General features: G+C 47.4%; 5 protein-coding genes across 5 annotated transcripts; 2 read left to right on the forward strand and 3 right to left on the reverse strand.

Moving 5' to 3' along the window:
- Nucleotides 1–168: 168 nt before the first annotated feature.
- K441DRAFT_681808 (ankyrin) lies at nucleotides 169–3,753 on the reverse strand (the record flags this gene model as incomplete). Its single annotated transcript, XM_067651514.1, has 2 exons — nucleotides 169–645; nucleotides 721–3,753. 2 exons carry the CDS (start codon nucleotides 3,751–3,753, stop codon nucleotides 169–171), a joined length of 3,510 nt encoding a protein of 1,169 aa, XP_067498107.1.
- Nucleotides 3,754–3,934: 181 nt separating this feature from the next.
- K441DRAFT_621164 (uncharacterized protein) lies at nucleotides 3,935–10,677 on the reverse strand (the record flags this gene model as incomplete). The annotated part of the gene is made up of 4 exons (XM_067645959.1): nucleotides 10,233–10,677; nucleotides 9,618–10,163; nucleotides 4,187–4,259; nucleotides 3,935–4,123 (listed from the first exon to the last, which is right to left on the reverse strand). Exons 1-4 carry the CDS (start codon nucleotides 10,535–10,537, stop codon nucleotides 3,935–3,937), a joined length of 1,113 nt encoding a protein of 370 aa, XP_067498108.1. The 5' UTR covers nucleotides 10,538–10,677.
- A 1,089-nt stretch (nucleotides 10,678–11,766) lies between these two features.
- K441DRAFT_690567 (nucleoside-diphosphate-sugar epimerase family protein) lies at nucleotides 11,767–12,501 on the forward strand (the record flags this gene model as incomplete). The annotated part of the gene is made up of 2 exons (XM_067652390.1): nucleotides 11,767–12,159; nucleotides 12,307–12,501. The coding sequence occupies 2 exons, from the start codon at nucleotides 11,767–11,769 to the stop codon at nucleotides 12,499–12,501; spliced, it is 588 nt and encodes a 195-aa protein (XP_067498109.1).
- Nucleotides 12,458–12,948, forward strand: K441DRAFT_669026 (uncharacterized protein). Its single transcript, XM_067650092.1, has one exon. It carries the CDS (start codon nucleotides 12,542–12,544, stop codon nucleotides 12,758–12,760), a length of 219 nt encoding a protein of 72 aa, XP_067498110.1. The 5' UTR covers nucleotides 12,458–12,541; the 3' UTR covers nucleotides 12,761–12,948.
- An 805-nt stretch (nucleotides 12,949–13,753) lies between these two features.
- K441DRAFT_588028 (cytochrome P450) lies at nucleotides 13,754–15,885 on the reverse strand (the record flags this gene model as incomplete). The annotated part of the gene is made up of 4 exons (XM_067644697.1): nucleotides 13,754–14,513; nucleotides 14,567–15,350; nucleotides 15,407–15,664; nucleotides 15,762–15,885. The coding sequence occupies 4 exons, from the start codon at nucleotides 15,883–15,885 to the stop codon at nucleotides 13,754–13,756; spliced, it is 1,926 nt and encodes a 641-aa protein (XP_067498111.1).
- Between the last annotated feature and the right edge of the window lie 2,753 nt (nucleotides 15,886–18,638).

Below are 18,638 nucleotides of genomic sequence, written 5' to 3' on the forward strand. Positions count from 1 at the left end.
CGATAGCAAAGAGGATTTCAAATCAAGGTGGATGTTAAAGAAGGGAGGATTCCACAGCAGAGATAATTTTAAATTAAAGTAGATATTACTTTATATTATATAAAGCTACCAGAGAGTATATAAAGATATAGGGTACAGAAAGAAGTGGCAGGGGAGGTTAAAGAGCTATTAAGAATTAGCATTATAAGACCTTAGTAGCCTCACCACGGCTTCGTGCCCCCCCTGGGCCGCCCACGACAGCGGAGTTCGACCGTCCTCGTCCTTGGAGTCGACGTCGACGCCGGCGCCCGCAATCGCCACCAGCAGCTTTACTACAGCCTCGTTCCCCCCAGCGGCCGCCCGCGACAGCGGCGTTCGACCGTCCTTGTCCTTGGAGTCGGCGTCGACGCCCGCGGTCGCCACCAGCAGCTTCACCACGGCCTCGTGCCCGCCAGCGGCCGCACACGACAGCGGCGTTCGACCGCCCTCGTTCTTGGAGTCGGCGTCGACACCCGCGGTCGCCACCAGCAGCTTCACCACGGTCTCGTGCCCAATTATGGCCGCCCACGACAGCGGCGTTCGACCGCCCTTGCCCTTAGAGTCGGCGTCGACGCCCGCGGTCGCCACCAGCAGCTTCACCACGGCCTCGTGCCCCATTGCGGCCGCCTAACACAGCGGCGTTTGACCGTACTTGCCCTTAGAGTCGACGTCGACACCCGCGGTCGCCACCAGCAGCTTCACCACGGCCTCGTGCCCCATTGCGGCCGCCCACGACAGCGGCGTTTGGCCGTCCTTGTCCTTAGAGTCGGCGTCGACGCCCGCGGTCTCCACCAGAAGCTCCACCACGGCCCCGTGCCCCCTTTCGGCCGCCCACGACAGCGGCGTTCGACCGTCCTCGTCCTTGGAGTCGGCGCTGACGCCCGCGGTTGCTAGCAGCAGCTTTACCGCGGCCTCGCGGCCTCCGGCGGCCGCCCACGACAGTGGCGTCCGACCGCCCTCGTCCTTGGAGTCGGCGTTGACGCCCGCGGTCGCCACCAGCAGCTTCACCACGGCTTTGTACCCCCCCTGGGGAGCCCGCGGCGGCAGTGGTAGACCGCTCTCGTGCCTCCCGGTGGCCGCCCACGACAGCGGCGTTCGACCCTGATTGTCCTTGGAGTCGGCGTCGACGCCCGCGGTCGCCACTAGCAGCTTCACCACGGCCTCGTGCCCCTCCTTAGCCGCCTGCAACAGCGGCGTTCGACCGTCCTTATCCTTGGAGTCGGCGTCGACGCCCGCGGTCGCCAGCAGCTGCTTTACCACGGCCTCGTGCCCCCTTTCGGCCGCCCACGATAGCGGCGTTCGACCGCCCTCGTCCTTGGAGTAGGCGTCGACGCCCGCGGTCGCTAGCAGCAGCTTCACCACGGCCTCGCCGCCCCTTATGAGCGTCCGCTGCGGTGGCGCTAGACCGCCTACGCACTCTCCGTCAGCCGCCCATGACAGTGGCGTTCGACTGTCCTTGTCTTTAGACTCGGCGTCGACGCCCACGGTCGCCACCAGGAGCTTCACCACGGCGCCGCGCCCCCACTGGGCCGCCCACGACAGCGGCGTTCGACCGCCCTCGTCCTTGGAGTCGGCATCGACGCCTGCGGTCGCCAGCAGTAGCTTCACCACCGCCTCGTGCCCCCCGTACCCCCACTGGACCGCCCGCGACAGCGGCGTTCGACCGTCCTTGTCCTTGGAGTCGGCGTCGACGCCCGCGGTCGCCAGCAGTAGCTTCACCACCGCTTCGTGCCCCCCCTGGGCCGCCTGCGACAGCGGCGTTCGACCGTCCTCGTCCTTGGAGTCGGCGTCAACGCCCGTGGTCGCCAGCAGTAGCTTCACCACCGCCTCGTGCCCCCCCTGGGCCGCCTGCGACAGCGGTGTTCGACCGTCCTTGTCCTTGGAGTCAGCGTCAACGCCCGTGGTCGCCAGCAGTAGCTCCACCACCGCCTCGCGCCCCCCCTGGGCCGCCTGCGACAGCGGTGTTCGACCGTCCTCGCCCTTGGAGTCGGCGTCGACGCCCGCGGTCGCCACTAGCAGCTCCACCACGGCCTCGTCCCCCCCAGCGGCCGCCCACGACAGCGGCGTTTGACCGGCCTTGTCCTTAGGGTCGGCGTCGACGGTATTAATGTCGCTAGAATTTAATCTACTAAGAATAGCCTTAACAGCGCTTGTTATGCCATGTCGTGAAGCTTCATGTAAGAAGGTTGTTCCGGTAACGGGGAGTTTTGAATGATATTGATTAATCAGCCTGAACATACAAGCCCAGTCCTGCGTAGTCCGAGCTGACGGCCAGCCCACCGAGTCTAGAAGGTCTTCTTGCGACACTTCCTTCGCCTCTGCTGCCACAGCATGCGGCAGCCACGACTCTGTAGCATATTCTGCCAATGGAAACTCCTTTTCCGGTACTGGTTTTTCGGCTCTCCCGCTCCTGTATTCTTTTAGGCTCTTTTCATGTTTGCTTAGCCACTGGTGAATCTCTTCCATTGCGATGTATCTGATACAGGATTTTGACAACCGGGAGTGAGCATGACCAATCAACTTATCCTCTGAATCTGACGAGCTAGCGAGTATCCCTAGACCTTCCTTGATAAGGTAGTCGTTGACCGACTGATGAATGAATTGCGCTACAGGCCTGTTCCGATGTGTCTTGACTTCGGCAAGGCCGCCTGAAAGAGATTTGATTCGTTTTTCCATCTGCTTATCGTTCTCTGCAAAATCTGGTGAAAGTTGGCATTCATGAAGCGAGTGGTAAGGGATGTCGTGGCCGGCAATCATAGCAAAGCGAAGCTCTGTTAACGAAAGGGGTCTGCGCGCGAAGTATATCCACTGCATGAGCAGCAGTGATTGAGAACGCTCATCGTCATCTTCTGCAAGCCTCTGAAGTATGTCTCTATAAAGACCACCCAGCTCCGTAGGTAGATCCCGTAACCTCTGCTGGATACGTGGCAAAGAGTGTCCTTTTCTATACTGTGAGAGAGCTCTAGGAAGAACAAGCACAACCCACTGGAAAACATAAGAAGATCTGTCTAGGATCTCATTCTTGAGTACTTCCAACTCTTCATCTTTTTGGATTGTGTCCTGGAGCTCGTCTCGGATATATTTCGTTATGTCCTCGTGATTTTCGTGCTCAACGCATACTTCAAAACCATTGTCCAAAGACACAATCGGGTAATGCCGACAAGAAAAGCATATGCTTAAACCATTCTTGGTGGAAGAGCACTGCGAAAGTAAGCGCTGGAAGCACCCTACAAGTCTGACAGCTTCCTTTTCGCCGCATTCGTCGAGGGCATCTACCATAATCAGAATCGGGCATTTTTCTAGGACTTTAGGAAGAGAAGCTTTAAGAAAATCTTGAAGCTCTTGCGGATGCCAGTTCCACCTGTCACCGGGCTGCCCTATCTTGTCGCGCCTGTCCTTAAATGTTTGAACAACATCTGAGAACGGGCTGGGAAACCGCTCCAAAAGCTGATATAAAAGCGACCGGAAAAACCCAAGTGTGTTTCTTTGAATCTTAGCGCCACGTCCATGGAAGAAGAACGAAAGAGTAGTAGGTTTGTTTGGAAGGGAAGGTTCTTGTCGCTTGCAAGTCTGGAGCGCGTATTTCAGTAGCGTTGATTTTCCAGCTCCTGGTTTCCCTTTAACCCAGAGTAAGCCTCGACCTTGGTATATCCAGCCCAGGTATGCTTTGTGTTTGAGGAGCCAGGAACATGTTCCTTGCGCCGCGGGTGTGATATCGTTGCCACGATTGTTCATTTCCGGAAAGGCCAAAGACTTTAGACAGTCTGTACAAAAGATATTTAGCAAATGCTAAGACTCGAAAGTAGAGCAGAAAATCTTGCCGTTCAGGTCTTTTTTATTCACTGTCTTGGATTCTGTAGTATATTTTTAGCCCTTGCCCAGAACGGCAAATTAATGTAAACCTAAGACCAGCTAATTAGGTGACCTTGGCCGGCACAGTACCTCCTATAAACCTAAGCTCACTGATCCAGCCCTCAAGTATTCCCGACACTCGTTGGTATCCACTATCAGATTTTGTCGCAAACTTCGTCATGTCCTTATGATTAGCGGGAATGGTAGTTGAATTGTAACCTGGTATCATTGCCGAATCAGGTGTCACGACACGCTACAATAAGTAAGTTAGATATTGTCTTGTATTATGCATGTTAATGAGATTACAGATACTAACATGGCCCAGAGCCGTTATTGGCAATTCTTCAACGAAAGTGTGCAACCGTATAGTTGGCAGGTGGCTTTCCATTCTGTCGACCTGAATCGAAGTTCCTTACTACCATCGTAATACTGTCTGACGACCTAGATCGTCTATACAAACTATGTCTCAGTTGTCTCGTATCTTAAGCTCGTATGTCTCATCGAACGTCTTATTACCTATTTCTCTTAACTATGACCTACTACATGACGACGTCGTCGTCATTGTATTTGGGACCTACCTGATGTATATAAGAGAGCTTCTAGAGCCCTCTTTAATAAAACAGAGTTCTCATTCCTAATCGTCCATTCAACAGTTATAAGCCTAGGCCGTCTACTGTATCATCTTTAATTCCAAAGCCTTTATTCCTATTAATTTTAATCATTATCTTAATTATAGACAACTACCCATAATAACTTCTTAATAAGAAACCCCTCCCGTTATTATATTATCCGTTATCCTTATAAGCCTAAACAATTAGGACGAATGGATTAAGGTTATTAAGCTAAAAGCGAATAACAATCGTCTCTAGAAGTATGTTGACCTATTAACACCTAAAACCGATCTGCCATAGCTTAAAGAACCTATTTGTGCCTTACCCAAGGATACCAATAGCTAGGGGAAGACAAAGCTCGCGGACCTAGATAAAAAGGAGAAGGAGGAGCTCTATACGCTTAAAGCCGACTATAGGGACAATATAAAGCTATACAGAAAATAGTTGTTAGCTCTTAATACGTTGCGCAGCCACATCCTAAGCTCCATCTTACGTACCTACCTTATCTACACGTTTAAATGCACCACCACCTATAATATCTTAGTATCTCTTAAGAAGAGAATTGCTCCGACTAACTACGCCCGAAAGCTTTAAATAGCCACTTAATATATAAGGCTTAAGAAGGCGCCTTAGAACCAGAACTTTAAGATCTGGTTATAAGAGTGGGAGAAGGTGTATACTAAGTGTAAGGAGCAAGCTCTACCTAAGGTAGATAGTAATTGTTTAGTAAAAGACTTCGCGTATATAGTTAAATTAATTACACTAAGCTAGTTAGAATATTAGAAGAACGAGCTTAATAAGCGTAAGTAGGAGAAGAAGATACTTCCTACCTTCTTTAAACTGGTTAAAATATACCGAAACTACCGTTATACGGACCTCGCCCAGAAGGGCAAAACCCTATAAGGAGGATTATTTGGAGTTACCTTTAAAGACAACTTACTAAATTTAAAGCCTAAATTAAAGCCTTAATTGTTAGCAGATAAGTAGAAGAAGGAGAGGCAACTGCTGCTAGAGTGCCTATGCGGAAAACGTTACTACTTTAATAAGTACTGGTATATTGTAGAGTTAATTCCTTGCCTATTATAGTTTAAACTAAATAACAAAATTTAGAAGAAGGTGGATAAGAAGATTACTAATATAACGCCTGAAATTAAGGCTTATATTAAGCAAATTAAAAAGGACGATTAAGCTAATAAGGACGATTGAGCCAATAAAAAGCTAAAGGAAGGTAGTAATTAGAGCTTATAAGGGCCTACTAGAAACTTTATAGTTTATTATATAGGATCTAATAATACGACTTCTAATTACAAGCTTTATAATAGTGTAATTCTTAACTTAGGAACTAGCCTATATATCTTTAATAATAGAGCTAGGTTTATTAGTAATATTAAGCCTATATTAGAACGCGTCTATATAGGCTCGCATATAGAAGAAATTGTAGGCTATAGTATAACTATAGTCACAATTAATAACCTAAAAGGGAAGAGATAGATATAGCTCTTAGGAGCAGCCTTTATACTAGGCTTTTATACCAACTTAGTATATCTTAATAAGCTTAATAATAAGGGAGTCTACTAGAATAATAAAGAGAATACTCTCTTCTATGGCAATAACGAGACGTACGCCTACTATAGCCGCCACTATGGTTAAAACACTATTAAATATAATAAGCCAAAAAGTGACTCACCTAAGGCTTTATTTGCGACTTAATTAAAGCCAATAAAGTATTTATTAAAGCCTCTACTAAATTAGGTAGAAGGCTATATATAGTACTAGCAAATAGGCCATATAGAAAAAGACGTAATTAAGTAACTACCTTAGTTAGTAACGGGCGCGATTATAAAAGGCCTAACGACGGTAGAATGTAAATTGTGTGGAGTAAGTAAAGCTTATAAGGTAGTATCTAAAAGACCTTTAACTCGGTTACTAGTTCCTTTCTATAGAATCTACCTTAATTTAATACCCGGAATAGTCGCATTTAATAGCAATAAGTATGCGGTATACTTCCTTAACGACGTAACGTAAATAAATAAGGTAGAGACGATAGCTAAGAAGTCATCCCTTACCCAAATTGTTATTAAATATTGCAATGTCATTAAACAACGATATAGCTTTAAGGTAGCTATTATCTACACAGATAGAGAGACGTCTCTTATAGGCGAATTTAAGGAATGGGCAGCTAAACGAGGAATTAGTATTAAAAGATTAGCACCTAATACTTAATTATAGAACGGTCTAGCGGAATAATCTGGGGGGGTGATTATATAGAAGGCTCGGTGTATAAGAATTAAGGCTTATTTACTAGAGGAGCTATATCCTAAAGTTTATAAAGTAGCTGCCTATCTACTCAATTAAACGCCCAGTAGAAGACTTAGGTGGAAGATACCGTTTAAGAGAATCTAGTTAGTTATGGGTATATTACCACTAAAACTAAATATAGGCCACCTATAAGTCTACGGCTGTAGGGCCTACCCTCTTAAGTATAATATTCCACGCCTAAATAAGCTCGTGCTAAGGGCCTATATAGGATATCTAGTAGGATATAATTTAACGAATATATTCTAAATCTATATTCCTAGTTAAAAGAAGGTTATAAGAACCAGAGACGTAAAGTTTAATAAGTAGTTGCTCTATAATAACTTATAGCCAGATTTAGCGAATATACTCTAAGTTAGAACTAACTAAATATTAGAAGTTATTAATATTTATTAAATATAGGATCTCTAAGATGAATTAGAATTATCGTCTAATAAAAGTAATAAGACTTAAGATAAGATTCGAGTTAACACTAAAGGGAGACGATAGGTAGAATCCGGTGGAAATAAGGAAGAGCCTAATATTAAGAGTAGTAAGTAATAAGATTTAAGCTTTAAAGACAACTTAGCTTTAGGGCTTTCTACTCTAAATAAGATACTAAAACCTAACTTACTGGAGCCTCTACTACCGTCCTTAAATACCTTGGTAAAGAAGCCGCACTATATCCTAGTTCTAACCGATAAAGCTAAGCTAAAGAAGAAGATTAATGGCGATATAGAAGAGCAAAACGTAGTTAAAGGAAAGAGACTTAAAGGACGATTAAAGATCTACGTAGGCTTTTTTGCTAACGTTACTAACTAGAGCCTTCTAGCTTAAAGATTAGCCTTTAATATAGGGCTTATATTTTATAAAAAGCTATACTGTGATTAGCTCCTACCGCCACTTAGGAATTAGAAGGAGCTTTAAAGATATTAATATAAGGAAGAGTTCGCGGCTATTACCTGAAAGGAATATACAGACCTTTAAAATCAAAGAATGTTTTAAGTCGTTAATAAGATAATCTATACTAAAACAGTGCCTATTATCTAGGTATTTATATATAAGACTAATATTAACGGATATCTAACGAGGTTTAAAGCTTATTTTTACGTATAAGGTAATCTATAAAAGTTAGTTTATAAGAATACCTATACCGTAACTTTAGCAGTAAGATTGTTTAGAGCCTTAATAGCTATTATTATAATATTTAACCTAGACTGCTAGCAAGGTAATACTATTAATGTATTCGCAAATAGCGTAATTAATAAGGTTGTATACGTTAAGTATCTAGATAGATTTCTAATTAAGGGTAAGTACCTACTTCTTTAAAGAGCCCTTTATAGATTAAGGCGATCACCTCTACTATAGCACAGTAACTTAACAACAACGCTAAAAAAGGAAGGCTTAAAGCTAGTGGCGGAGGAGCCTTACCTATATCACAACGATTGGCTAATAGTCTTCTTCTACGTTGATAATATTATAGCTATATTTAGGAAGAAAGACCTACTTAAGCTTTAAACCTTTAAGGAGCACCTTATAAGAAAGTATAAGATAAAGGACCTAGGTGACCTTACCTAGTTCTTAGGAATTTAAATTATCCGTAATAGAAAGAATAGGAAGCTTTAGCTTAGCTAGGATTCCTATATTAATAAAATTGCGATAAGCTTTAAAGTTAAAGATTATTGTAAGATATATACACTAATGGGTATTAAGGAACTTAAGCCTAATCTAGAGTAAGCCTTTAAGTAGGATACCTACGCCTATTAGAGGAAAGTCGGATCTATACTCTATATAGCTAATATTACTTATTTAGATATAGCGAGAATAGTAAGTAAGCTATTAGAATTCTTATAAAATCTATTACTAATTTATAACGCAGCTGCTATAAGGGCAATTACCTACCTTAATTAAACTAAGACTCTTACGATTAAGTACTTAAAGGAGAATGTAATAAACTAGATCTTCGCAAGAGCTAGTGATGTATTGTTTAGTAACAACCTAGTAAGCAGAAAGAGTATAGAAGGTTATCTATTTACCTTATTTAGAGGGCTAATTAACTGGCAATCTATGAAGTAGAAGTTAGTAATAAAATTAAGTATAGAAGTAGAGCTCTTAGCCCTATCGCATGCAGCTACCGAGTTAATTTGGTGGCAGCGATTCTTTAAAGAAATTAGATTTAACCCTAATAAGAAGTAAATAATATATTGCAATAACCTGTAGATAATTTAACTACTTACTAAAAGCGACGCGGAGCTTAATACTAAGCTTTAATACGTTGATATCTATTACCACTGGCTCCGCTAGGAAGTTCGTGAAGGAAGCATTAATATTAAATAGGTGCCTACTGCGGATATAATAGCAGACGGCCTAACGAAGGCTCTGCCTTATCAAAAGCACGAGACATTCGTTTAGTAATTAAACCTCATTAATATCAAGGATCTAATTTAATTTGATTTAAATAATATTTGGGTAAGGTAAATATATAGAGGATTTCCTTTGACTCAACACCAAATTGCTATCGTGACTTTTTAGTATTTTCTACAGCAGCCCAGAAGGCTCTGTGCAGCTGGGGGGGTGTGTCAACCTAAATCGAAGTTCCTTCTTACCATCGTAATACTGTCTGACGACCTAGATCGTCTATACGAACTATGTCTCAGTTGTCTCGTATCTTGAGCTCGTATGTCTCATCGAACGTCTCATTACCTGTTTCTCTTTAACTATGACCTACTACATGACGACGTCGTCGTCATTGTATTTGGGACCTACCTGATGTATATAAGAGAGCTTCTAGAGCCCTCTTTAATAAAACAGAGTTCTCATTCCTGATCGTCCGTTCAACACATTCGCGTCCGAACCATTGTAAGAAAGCCATCCTTTACGTTAGCGAGGACCTCCGAGTGGCTGTTCAGCACCTTCAGAATATTTTTGTTTGGTTCCTTGACCTGACATAGGCTGATGATATCGGCTACTGCTGAAGCGAACTTCTGGAAGTCAGATCCGGCATGTGGAGTTCCCAGGAAAGCAACACCGCGGGTGGAGGAAAGAATGTCGCGCTGATATTCCTCACTAGGATTCATGCAAACCAATAAGGCGTCCTGACACACGAGACCGCCAAGGCTATGCGCGACAAATATTATGGGTCTCCCGATGGAGTCTGTTTTTCTTCGTACAATGGTAAAGTCGTTGATTAGGTTCCGTGCATGCTCACGGACAGTATTCTGGCCCGCAGGCCTCGCCCAATGAACCACGTTTGCATCATAGCCGTATGTGATGATTCGGGCATCAACAATGTCCTTCGATAAGAGCGTTTTAGGCCATGGCTCGCTCGCCCTCTCGGCAGTCCAGGTTGTGTCCCGGCGGCCAGTCAAACCGTGGAGGAAAAGTATGCTGGTGATACCGTCGTATTAGTAAACGGTCAGAAAATGAAATCATGCACTAGAGGAAAGGAGAATCTACTCTACAACAGCATTATCCCGAGCAACCAGTACATTCAGACCCAGCGAGTCAGTTGGCAAGTCAGCTGCAACTCTTCCCTCTGCGCACTGTTCCGACTGGGATGTAGCTGGTGGAACTGCTGTGGTCTGCTGCACGGAGGGAGTTGTAGCGGTTTCGATAGTTATCGATGATCGCCTTGATTGAGGCTTGCTGTCGGCGGTGCTTTGAGGAGGCTCATTCTCTAAGGCAGCAATGCGTGAGGTGTTTTTGGAGTCTTGCTTTTGGGGCTTCTTCCTAAATATTATCCTTCTAAACTTTGAAGGCATTTGCGTGTCAGCATTGAGAAGCACTTTGATGCAGGCTGAAGAAAGTCTGAGGTTCTTAGAAACAGGAAAAAGCCCCGCACTTTTTTGCTCTGTTCAGCCTGCCGAGAACGTTTTCGCATTGCTTTGGTACGTGCATTCCTTTCGCTAGCTTTAGATGTCAGCGCCAAAGGCTTCTGATTGGTTTTAATGAACTGTCTCGCAGAAGCGGAACCTAGATTAGCGCCCGCAATTGACCCTGAGGAAACCCGAGAGCGCGCTACAGCTGCAAGCATTCTAGGCAACGCGTTGAAAAGAGGTTTGATGCGAGGCTGAGTGTGACTAAATTAATTCATCTTTACATAGACACACGGCTTATTACATGGAGCCTTTCTTTTCCAAAATCTAAGGACCACTAATTTTTCGATCAAGAGATGGAACGACATCGACGCTGGGGCCATGTCCCTTAACGCTGCTTCCATGGTGAAATGGTAATAGCTTTATGGTTAGGAAGGGATGCATCGTAATTCTGTGTCAGGTGTTGTCCGCAGGAAGTTTTAGATGATGAGTCTGTGCACCTTTGCAACGGTCTCTTTTACACTGACGGCTGGGTTTTGCATCTAGAATCCTGAAAATTAGCGAGACTTCTGACGGTGGTTTATAAGACTTAACAGGAGAAATAAAATGCAAGGAGGGCAAGAGCACGATTGGCAAAGGAAACCAGACACGCAAGATCAGTGGCAATTCTCTCCAAGTACTAATTCTATTGCCAAGAGTGGCTTCTTCTCCCCCGCCAATCACCACCCCTCAGTCCAAAGCCCTCAGTCAAAGCCCGCCGAGCCTTCGGCAACCCGTTGAGCGTCGCCAAAGACCGTCCCCGTCGCTGGAAGCGAGACTCCGACTTTATGAATCGCGTCAAGGGTCACTACCTTAAACGGACAACCACCTCACTACGTGCGACGAGTATTGCACGAATAGACTAGATTTTGAGTCTAATGAGGTCCACCGGTTTACCCAATGGTGGAGGCTGTGCTGGAGCAGGTTAATATTCATCGGTGAGATTGAGGGGTAGAAGTCGGAATCGTGTAAAGATAGGAGAGTGTAATATCAGGGATATTTCGTTTCTATACCGCTAAGATCACCCACAAGATCCGAATTCTCGCAATCCATCTAGACCTGCAGTATTCCGTCTGCTCACCATTTCCCTCCTTCCTGTCCCCTCTCCTCTCAGGAGGAATCCAAAGACCCCCAAAATGGCCATCCCAACCCCCAAACCCAACCTCATAACCGGCGCAACCGGGAACCAAGGCTCGGCCGTCCTGTCCCACCTCCTCGCCCTCAACGCCGCCTCCCCCACCTCCCCACCCTTCACCCTCTACGCCCTGACCCGCCACCCGACCTCTGCCGCCGCACGCGCCCTAGCCCCCAAATCCCCCACCATCCACCTCATCCCCGGCAACCTCGGCAACCCCGCCGCCGTCTTCGCCATCCCCGAACCCCTGTGGGGCGTCTACAGCGTCCAGCTCGGCATCGGCCAGACGCAGGCCGCCGAGGAGCAGCAGGGCAAAGCGCTCGTCGACGCCGCGCTCGCGCACGGCGCGCGGCACTTTGTGTACTCGTCCACGGCGCGGCTGGCGGAGAGCAGGGTCCGCGTCGCGCAGTTCGAGTCCAAGGCTGCTATCAAGGCGTACTCGAAAGCGCGCGCTGGGCAGGGCGAGGGCGAGGGCGAGGGCAAGGCGCTGGGCGAGGCGGAGGCGGAGGCGGAGGAGGGCATGACGTATACGATCCTCTAGCCTACTGGCTTCTTCGAGAATATGAAGCCTGGGTTTCAGGGCGCCGTGTTTGCGGGGGTCTTGCGGTATAATCTGCCCCGCGGGTACAAGCTTGGGTTCATCTCGACGGATGATATCGGGTGGTTTGCTGCGCAGGCGTTTCTGCGGCCGGAGGCGCCGGAGTATAGAAACGCGAGTCGTGCTGGCAGGCGATAAACTGAGCTTTGGCAATGCGAAGAGGATCTATGAGGAGAAGATGGGGGAGAAGTTGCCCTTGCCGGTTGGGGGAAGGCTGTTTCCGTTTTTGGTTACGGGGTTGTTTGTGAGGGAGTTGGGGGAGCTGTTTCGGTATTTCTCGCAGCAGGAGTATGAGGTTGATATTGCTGCTTTGCGGAAGCTGTATCCCGGTTTGAAGGATTTCGTGGCTTGGTTGGAGGCTGGGAGGCGCGGGAGCACGGCTGCGTGGGCGCGTTAGTCAGATTGTGGCGAGATTCATCTCACCTGCGGCCCGTCCCAGCACTCCCGTGAGGCTACTAAGGTTACTAATACTGGAGATCAGCGCCACCATTCATTTTCTGTGTATTTTTTATATCAACTGGGGTACTGTCTTCGAAGCTTCGGGTATTTTCGTCAAGTGCTTGTTATTTTAGCATATTGTTCCCAGAATATGCAGATGCTCTTGATAAAAGTGCTGTCTTGCCTTCTTAAATTCAGTTATGACTTGTGGCTGTTTAGCCGTAAGAATTTTATTTCTCATTTTGTAAGTGAGTTCAGATGAGGGCTTTCGGTTTGCCTTATCCCACGAATCATTACGACTTGCGCTTAATTTTGGTGCTCTGATCGTATCCTCGTGAATGGACTCAAGTGCGTAGAGAACTATGTTCTTGCCTTTCATTCTGAGTGACTTGGAAGCCTTGTCAAAACCCCATATGGCATAGTAAAGACTAAACAAATAGTCCTTCGGCGTCTGTACGAACTGCGCATGACGTCAAGAAAGAGCTAGAACAGCTAGAAGAGATGACGCAGTTATTCCACAAAGTTAATCCGAGAGGTTTGGCTCGCCAATTGGGAAGATGGAAAGACCCGTCAGAACCCCTCTCTCCGCTAAAGCGAAATACGAATCAAGGAGGTGAATCTGTAGTAGTAAATTGCAATCACATAAAATTAATATATCCGACTATCTTAGCATGTCGCTCGATGAGCCAAAGAAAGGAATTCAAAGGAAATCGTATTAGTGTCGGGTTAGATACTGTAAATTCAAACTCATCCGGCATCGTACAATAGCCAACGCCAGCAGGCCCCGCATCTCCCAAAAGTCGATGATCCAACCTACAATTTTCCATTATGCATTTCCATATCGACGCATTGAATAGCATCAGCCTCACCAACCTCCTGCGCCCCCTACCCATCTACTAGAAAACGCCAAACTATCGCTAGATGCTGATCCGAGCAAACAGTTAGGAGGGTTTTATACCTTTCCCCAACCAAGCTCCTTGTTTTTCCCATGGTGTTCCCCCCAGTAGACCTTACCATCCTTGTACTCACCCTTGTTTAGTCCTTCATCGAAGAGTTGATGTACATACTCTGCGCGCGCCTGGTCGCGGACTTTCAAGTTGAACTTAAATGGCACTGGCTTCGCAATGAGTAAAGTTGTGAAGTCAAGCGTCGGGTCAATCTTGTTGGTACCCTTCTTGGCCTTCGCCGGTAGTTTGGGCTTCGCTTGACGATGTTGCAATTCAATGCTACCCCGCCTCTCCTCCACATCCATAAGTTGCTCTTCTGGCGGATCGACTGGCCAAGCACCAGGATGGGTGAGACTAGATGGCTGGTCGTCGTTAGAAGATGTCGTGATTTCTATGCCTGTGTTCAGCTCCTCGTAAGAGATGGTCGCTTTCTTGTTGAGATGTATCGAGCTCTCTTTTTCACTGATCTCGTCACTTTCGGATTGAGAGCCGTAGCCAGAATCAGTGCAGGACTCATCGTCAGCCTCGTCTGAATGCTTGCTGAGGTCAAATAGCCAAGCGATGGACCCGATCCCGATGAGAAGATCTTCATCAGCGACTGTTTGGCCCTGACACAGCCTGCGCCCATACCCAAATTGGGTACAATTGATTATGGTAGGGTATTGAGTAAGGGGTTCTTGGTACGTGGGATACGAAGGTTCGAGCCAACGGAGCGGATTGAAGGATTCCGGGTCAGGGAACATGGTTGGATCTCGAGAGATCGCCCTTAGATTGATTGGTGAGTTTTCGACCAATGAATAAGCGCCGAGAGAACTTACCATTCAAGCGGGTGCATAACACTTCCAGCAGGAATGTGATATCCATTGTATGTGTCATCTTGAATTAAATAGTGGGGAATGCCGGTCGGAACGGGGGGGCGCCAGCGCAGACACTCCCTTATGATTGCGCGTAAGAATGGTAGATTCGGTCGGTCTTCTGCTCTAGGCAAGCGATCGCCACAGACCCTATCTAGCTCTTCCTGGAGCATAGGCAGGTATTGTGGATAGTGGTGCATCGCTAGACAAAATGCTTGCATTGGTGCAGCGATGGTAAGAGCGCCAGCTATACCATGCATGCCAACAGCGTATGCGCCTTCAAGCTCATATTGGAAACCCCAGCTTCCTCGGGACTCCAGAAAAGTTCGCATCCATGATTGGGGTGCTCGCTTCTCTTTCATGTCATTCTCAACATCCTTCTGCATTATCTCAAAGAATCTCCGTTCAGTTCTTGCACGCCTTCGCTCCCAAGCCTTAGCCGGCACGAGCCAGTCAGGGAGCGACATGAGGAATGGAAGTTTGTTGCCAAGTGCACCGGTGGGAGAAACTCCGATTAGGAGCTCGCGAGCACGTTGCTTGAGCTCGTCACTGGCTTCACTATGACCCCAAGCCAAACGACATGTAACGCGTGAAATGAACGATTCTAACACGTGATTGTATTGTGAGGGTTGGTCCATGAGCTCAACAAGCATGCGCTTGGCCTCAATTTCAGGGTAGCGATGGAATTGCGCCTTTTCGGATTCTCGCATGATAATATTGGCGAATTTCCTTTGTCGAGACCAAGCATCTATACGGAGTTAGTCAAGGTTAAAGTACGATATATGTGAAGATTTTTTTACTTACTATTCTTGCTTGTTAAAGGCAAGTACTGCCCACTTGTACGATTATCGTCGATCAAAGCGGGGATATGGGGTCGATCAGAGTAAATAGCTCCCTTCTTAGCCAGAAGATCTTGTGCTATCTGGTCCGATGATATCCAGACATGGTTACTGCCAGCGAGGTTGACTTGGTAAATGGGTCCATATTGCTTTCCCCATTCTGCAAACTTGATGAAGCCATTCTTCTCTGGGACATCTGGGACTGAACCTATGAATGGATAACCTGTTTTGGCAAGAGGTAAGTAGATCTTCTTCTAAGATAGTACACTACTATGGCTTCAAACAGTCGTGTTATGCAGGTGGGTTTGGTACACTCATACCTTTGGGACCCGGCAGCTTCTTAAGACCAGGCGGAAGTCTTTGATGGCGACGAGACGTAAATCGCTTCCAGAGCGTAGCTAAACACAAGACAGAGAAAACAAGGAGTAGAGACAGGAGAGCCATGACTGGACAGGGACGGAAGTTTACAAAGAAAGGGTTGATTTCCTTCACGAAGATATTAGAAAATACCTTCCCTGGGGAGCGGCACGCAGCGCGCTATGATACATATACAATTCGACAGTTAGAGTCGGATGCCTGGACCAGCTGACATGGAAGGACAATCATCGGCGCCACAGCCAGATCTAGAATGCCGATGCCTCTGCCGCAGGTGCGGGACAGTGGGTCTGACGGTCTGACAATGGCTCTGTTAATTGCGGACCGGCGCTCCTGGGTGGTTGGCTATAGTGGTGGGGAGGGTGAGTCGGCCTAAGATATTTCTTCCTGTCACAGCACTCGTTAGAGCTCTTCTTGTGCCCCCGCTGTCCGAAGTCCGGAGCAAATCTCTTAATCGTCGACGGGGATAGGCGAAATAAGTCTCTTGGTGGAGTGGATAAGAGGTTAGCATGGGTGCGCCGGCTTCAGTTGGAAAGCTGCGGTGGATCATTAGTGAAATACTGGGGAGCCAAAGGCCTAGGTAGGGGTAATTGCAGTTAGTGGGATCTAGCTGCGAATGCTAAAAGCTTGTGTGGGTGTCAGTTCGCCTAAGGGAAGGGTGGTCCTTCGTTGTATCGAGGTCGAGTGGAGGCGGAGAAGGGGGACGTTTGCATGCAGAGCAGTCGTGCTGGCGGTTGCAGCATGCGAGGCAGTTAGACTGGTGGGTGCTTGACAGCATGCTGTCAATGCAACGCCACCAACCAGAGAGTTGACATTAAATGTGTTAAGCTTATGTCAAGACACGAATTGCAGGAGATAGATATGTCCGAGTGTTGATCCAGATATAGAAGAAGGGAGTTGGTCGATAGTGTAGGCGGATGACGATCCGCGGATGACTGTCCCAATGCAGTCGGCACAGCTTCGGAATTGTTCCGATTCTTAGAAAAAACTCCATAGTGTTGTCGCAAGCACTGAGGTTGACGAACTTTTACCAGCATTATCGCAAATCATGCCCACCAGAGATCTTTTCTCAAACCAACACAATTTACTTTGCGGAGAGCCGATGCTGGATGTCCGAAGCATCTCTAACAACTCGAATTTCTTGGTGGCGTCTGAGCCTCCAGGCTCTAACATCAGCACCGCGCGCATTGGCGGTTGGCCTTCTTGACCTTTATTTTCTTGGGTTCCAACGTCCGGCCCTTCGGTCGACTGCGTAGTGGTAATTGGAGCACGTGGCCGCAATCACGATAAGAGGAACTTCGCCCGACTGGCAAATTGATAGAGACGGAATAGCCGGCCCTCAACAACTCCTACATTAAACCCCTTCTGCATTCACTCTTCCTCGGCGCCTGAGAGTCACACGACCATGCCGCCCGTCAGCCCCTTCAAGGTTGAGCCCTGAGCCCTAAGTCTTAGGCTGTGAGGTCTCTTTATCGAATCGCTGATGTGCATTCAAACGGCGAGATAAAGCCACGGCATTCGCTTGAGAACCCCCCGAGGCGCATACACTTGCGCCTGTGGCTTCTCGCCACCAGATAACATAGTCACCAAGGGTCCCTACGATATTCATCTGGCTCTTGCCATACTGATCACTGAGAATTGCCCGCTGGCGATTCCTCGCAAAACAAGTCCAAGTGGTTCTGTTTCGCAACGCGATAGACTTCAAACGTGTCAAATGCTGTCCATGCACCATCCCCATTCCGCCATACAGGGAGACGCCGTGCGGCTGTAATCTTAGGCCATGCATCGGACCATGCATATTGTCTAGTTCATTTGGTTCTGGTCGCCTCTACGCCTCAACAATCGAGCCGCACACCCTCTCTCTTCCAAACCTCGTCTGACAAATATTATCCATCTCGCGAGGCTTTGCCTTAATCGTGGCCTTTGCGAGCCGTGTTGCCACCGTCCTTCCCGTTGCTGTGCTGGGCCGCCTGACGGCTCAACGGTATCGTCATAGATGTTGCTCCAAACGGAAATTATCAGGACTCCTGGATAACGCAATTGACGGATTTCGCTGGAAGACGTAATCCGGCGCGCGGTTCTTTTTAGGCGCTTGTGTTTCTTTACGTGCATGGCCTTGGTCGTTCGCATGTATACAGAGCGCAGGTGAGGTTAGGTCGAGCGCAGACGTTGACGTCGCGTCATTTAGAGTTTCCCTTGTTGCTTCTTCCGTGCGGGCCCTGCCGCGCACGTGTCCTTATGCTGTCTTTGCCCAAACCCAGCCCCCGGATCCTTATCTCCACAGCAGAGGTTTCCGGACCACCTGAAACTGCATCTTTCCATGACGAACCGCGAACGTTACTATTTTTCACACTAAATTCTTCCATGCTGAAGACGAAATCAATTAAATTAACCAAGTCGGCATGCTTTCTCTGCTCTTTGCTCACGATGGAATCCCGTGCGTCGCGGTCCCGCGCAAATGCGAAGTGGTGGCCCGAACCGTCAAACAATACATCAGATGCGGGGCGTACAGTCTGTCAGCCTTCTAGTGTCTTCTCCTCTGTGTGCGCACACACACACACTTTATACGCACTAGAGAATTTCAAGGTCAACTCTTATAATTAAGCTTACGTTGGAACTGCCCGGAAATGGTGTGTATGTTGCACGCGCACACAGGGTAGAAGTCTGGACCTCCCTGGGCGCGCGGCGGGCATCCACAACGGCGGCACCTAAATTAGTATGCAGAGCTAATAGGAAGGAGTGTAGCGGCAGCAAGGGCCAGGGATCTTGCCTAGCGTAGGTAATGGGTTATGACGGTCGGCTAATACCGCCTTCCTAATTGG

The sequence above is a fragment of the Cenococcum geophilum genome, assembly GCF_001692895.1.
Source record: "Cenococcum geophilum 1.58 unplaced genomic scaffold K441scaffold_66, whole genome shotgun sequence".
NCBI classification, from domain to species: domain Eukaryota; kingdom Fungi; phylum Ascomycota; class Dothideomycetes; order Gloniales; family Gloniaceae; genus Cenococcum; species Cenococcum geophilum.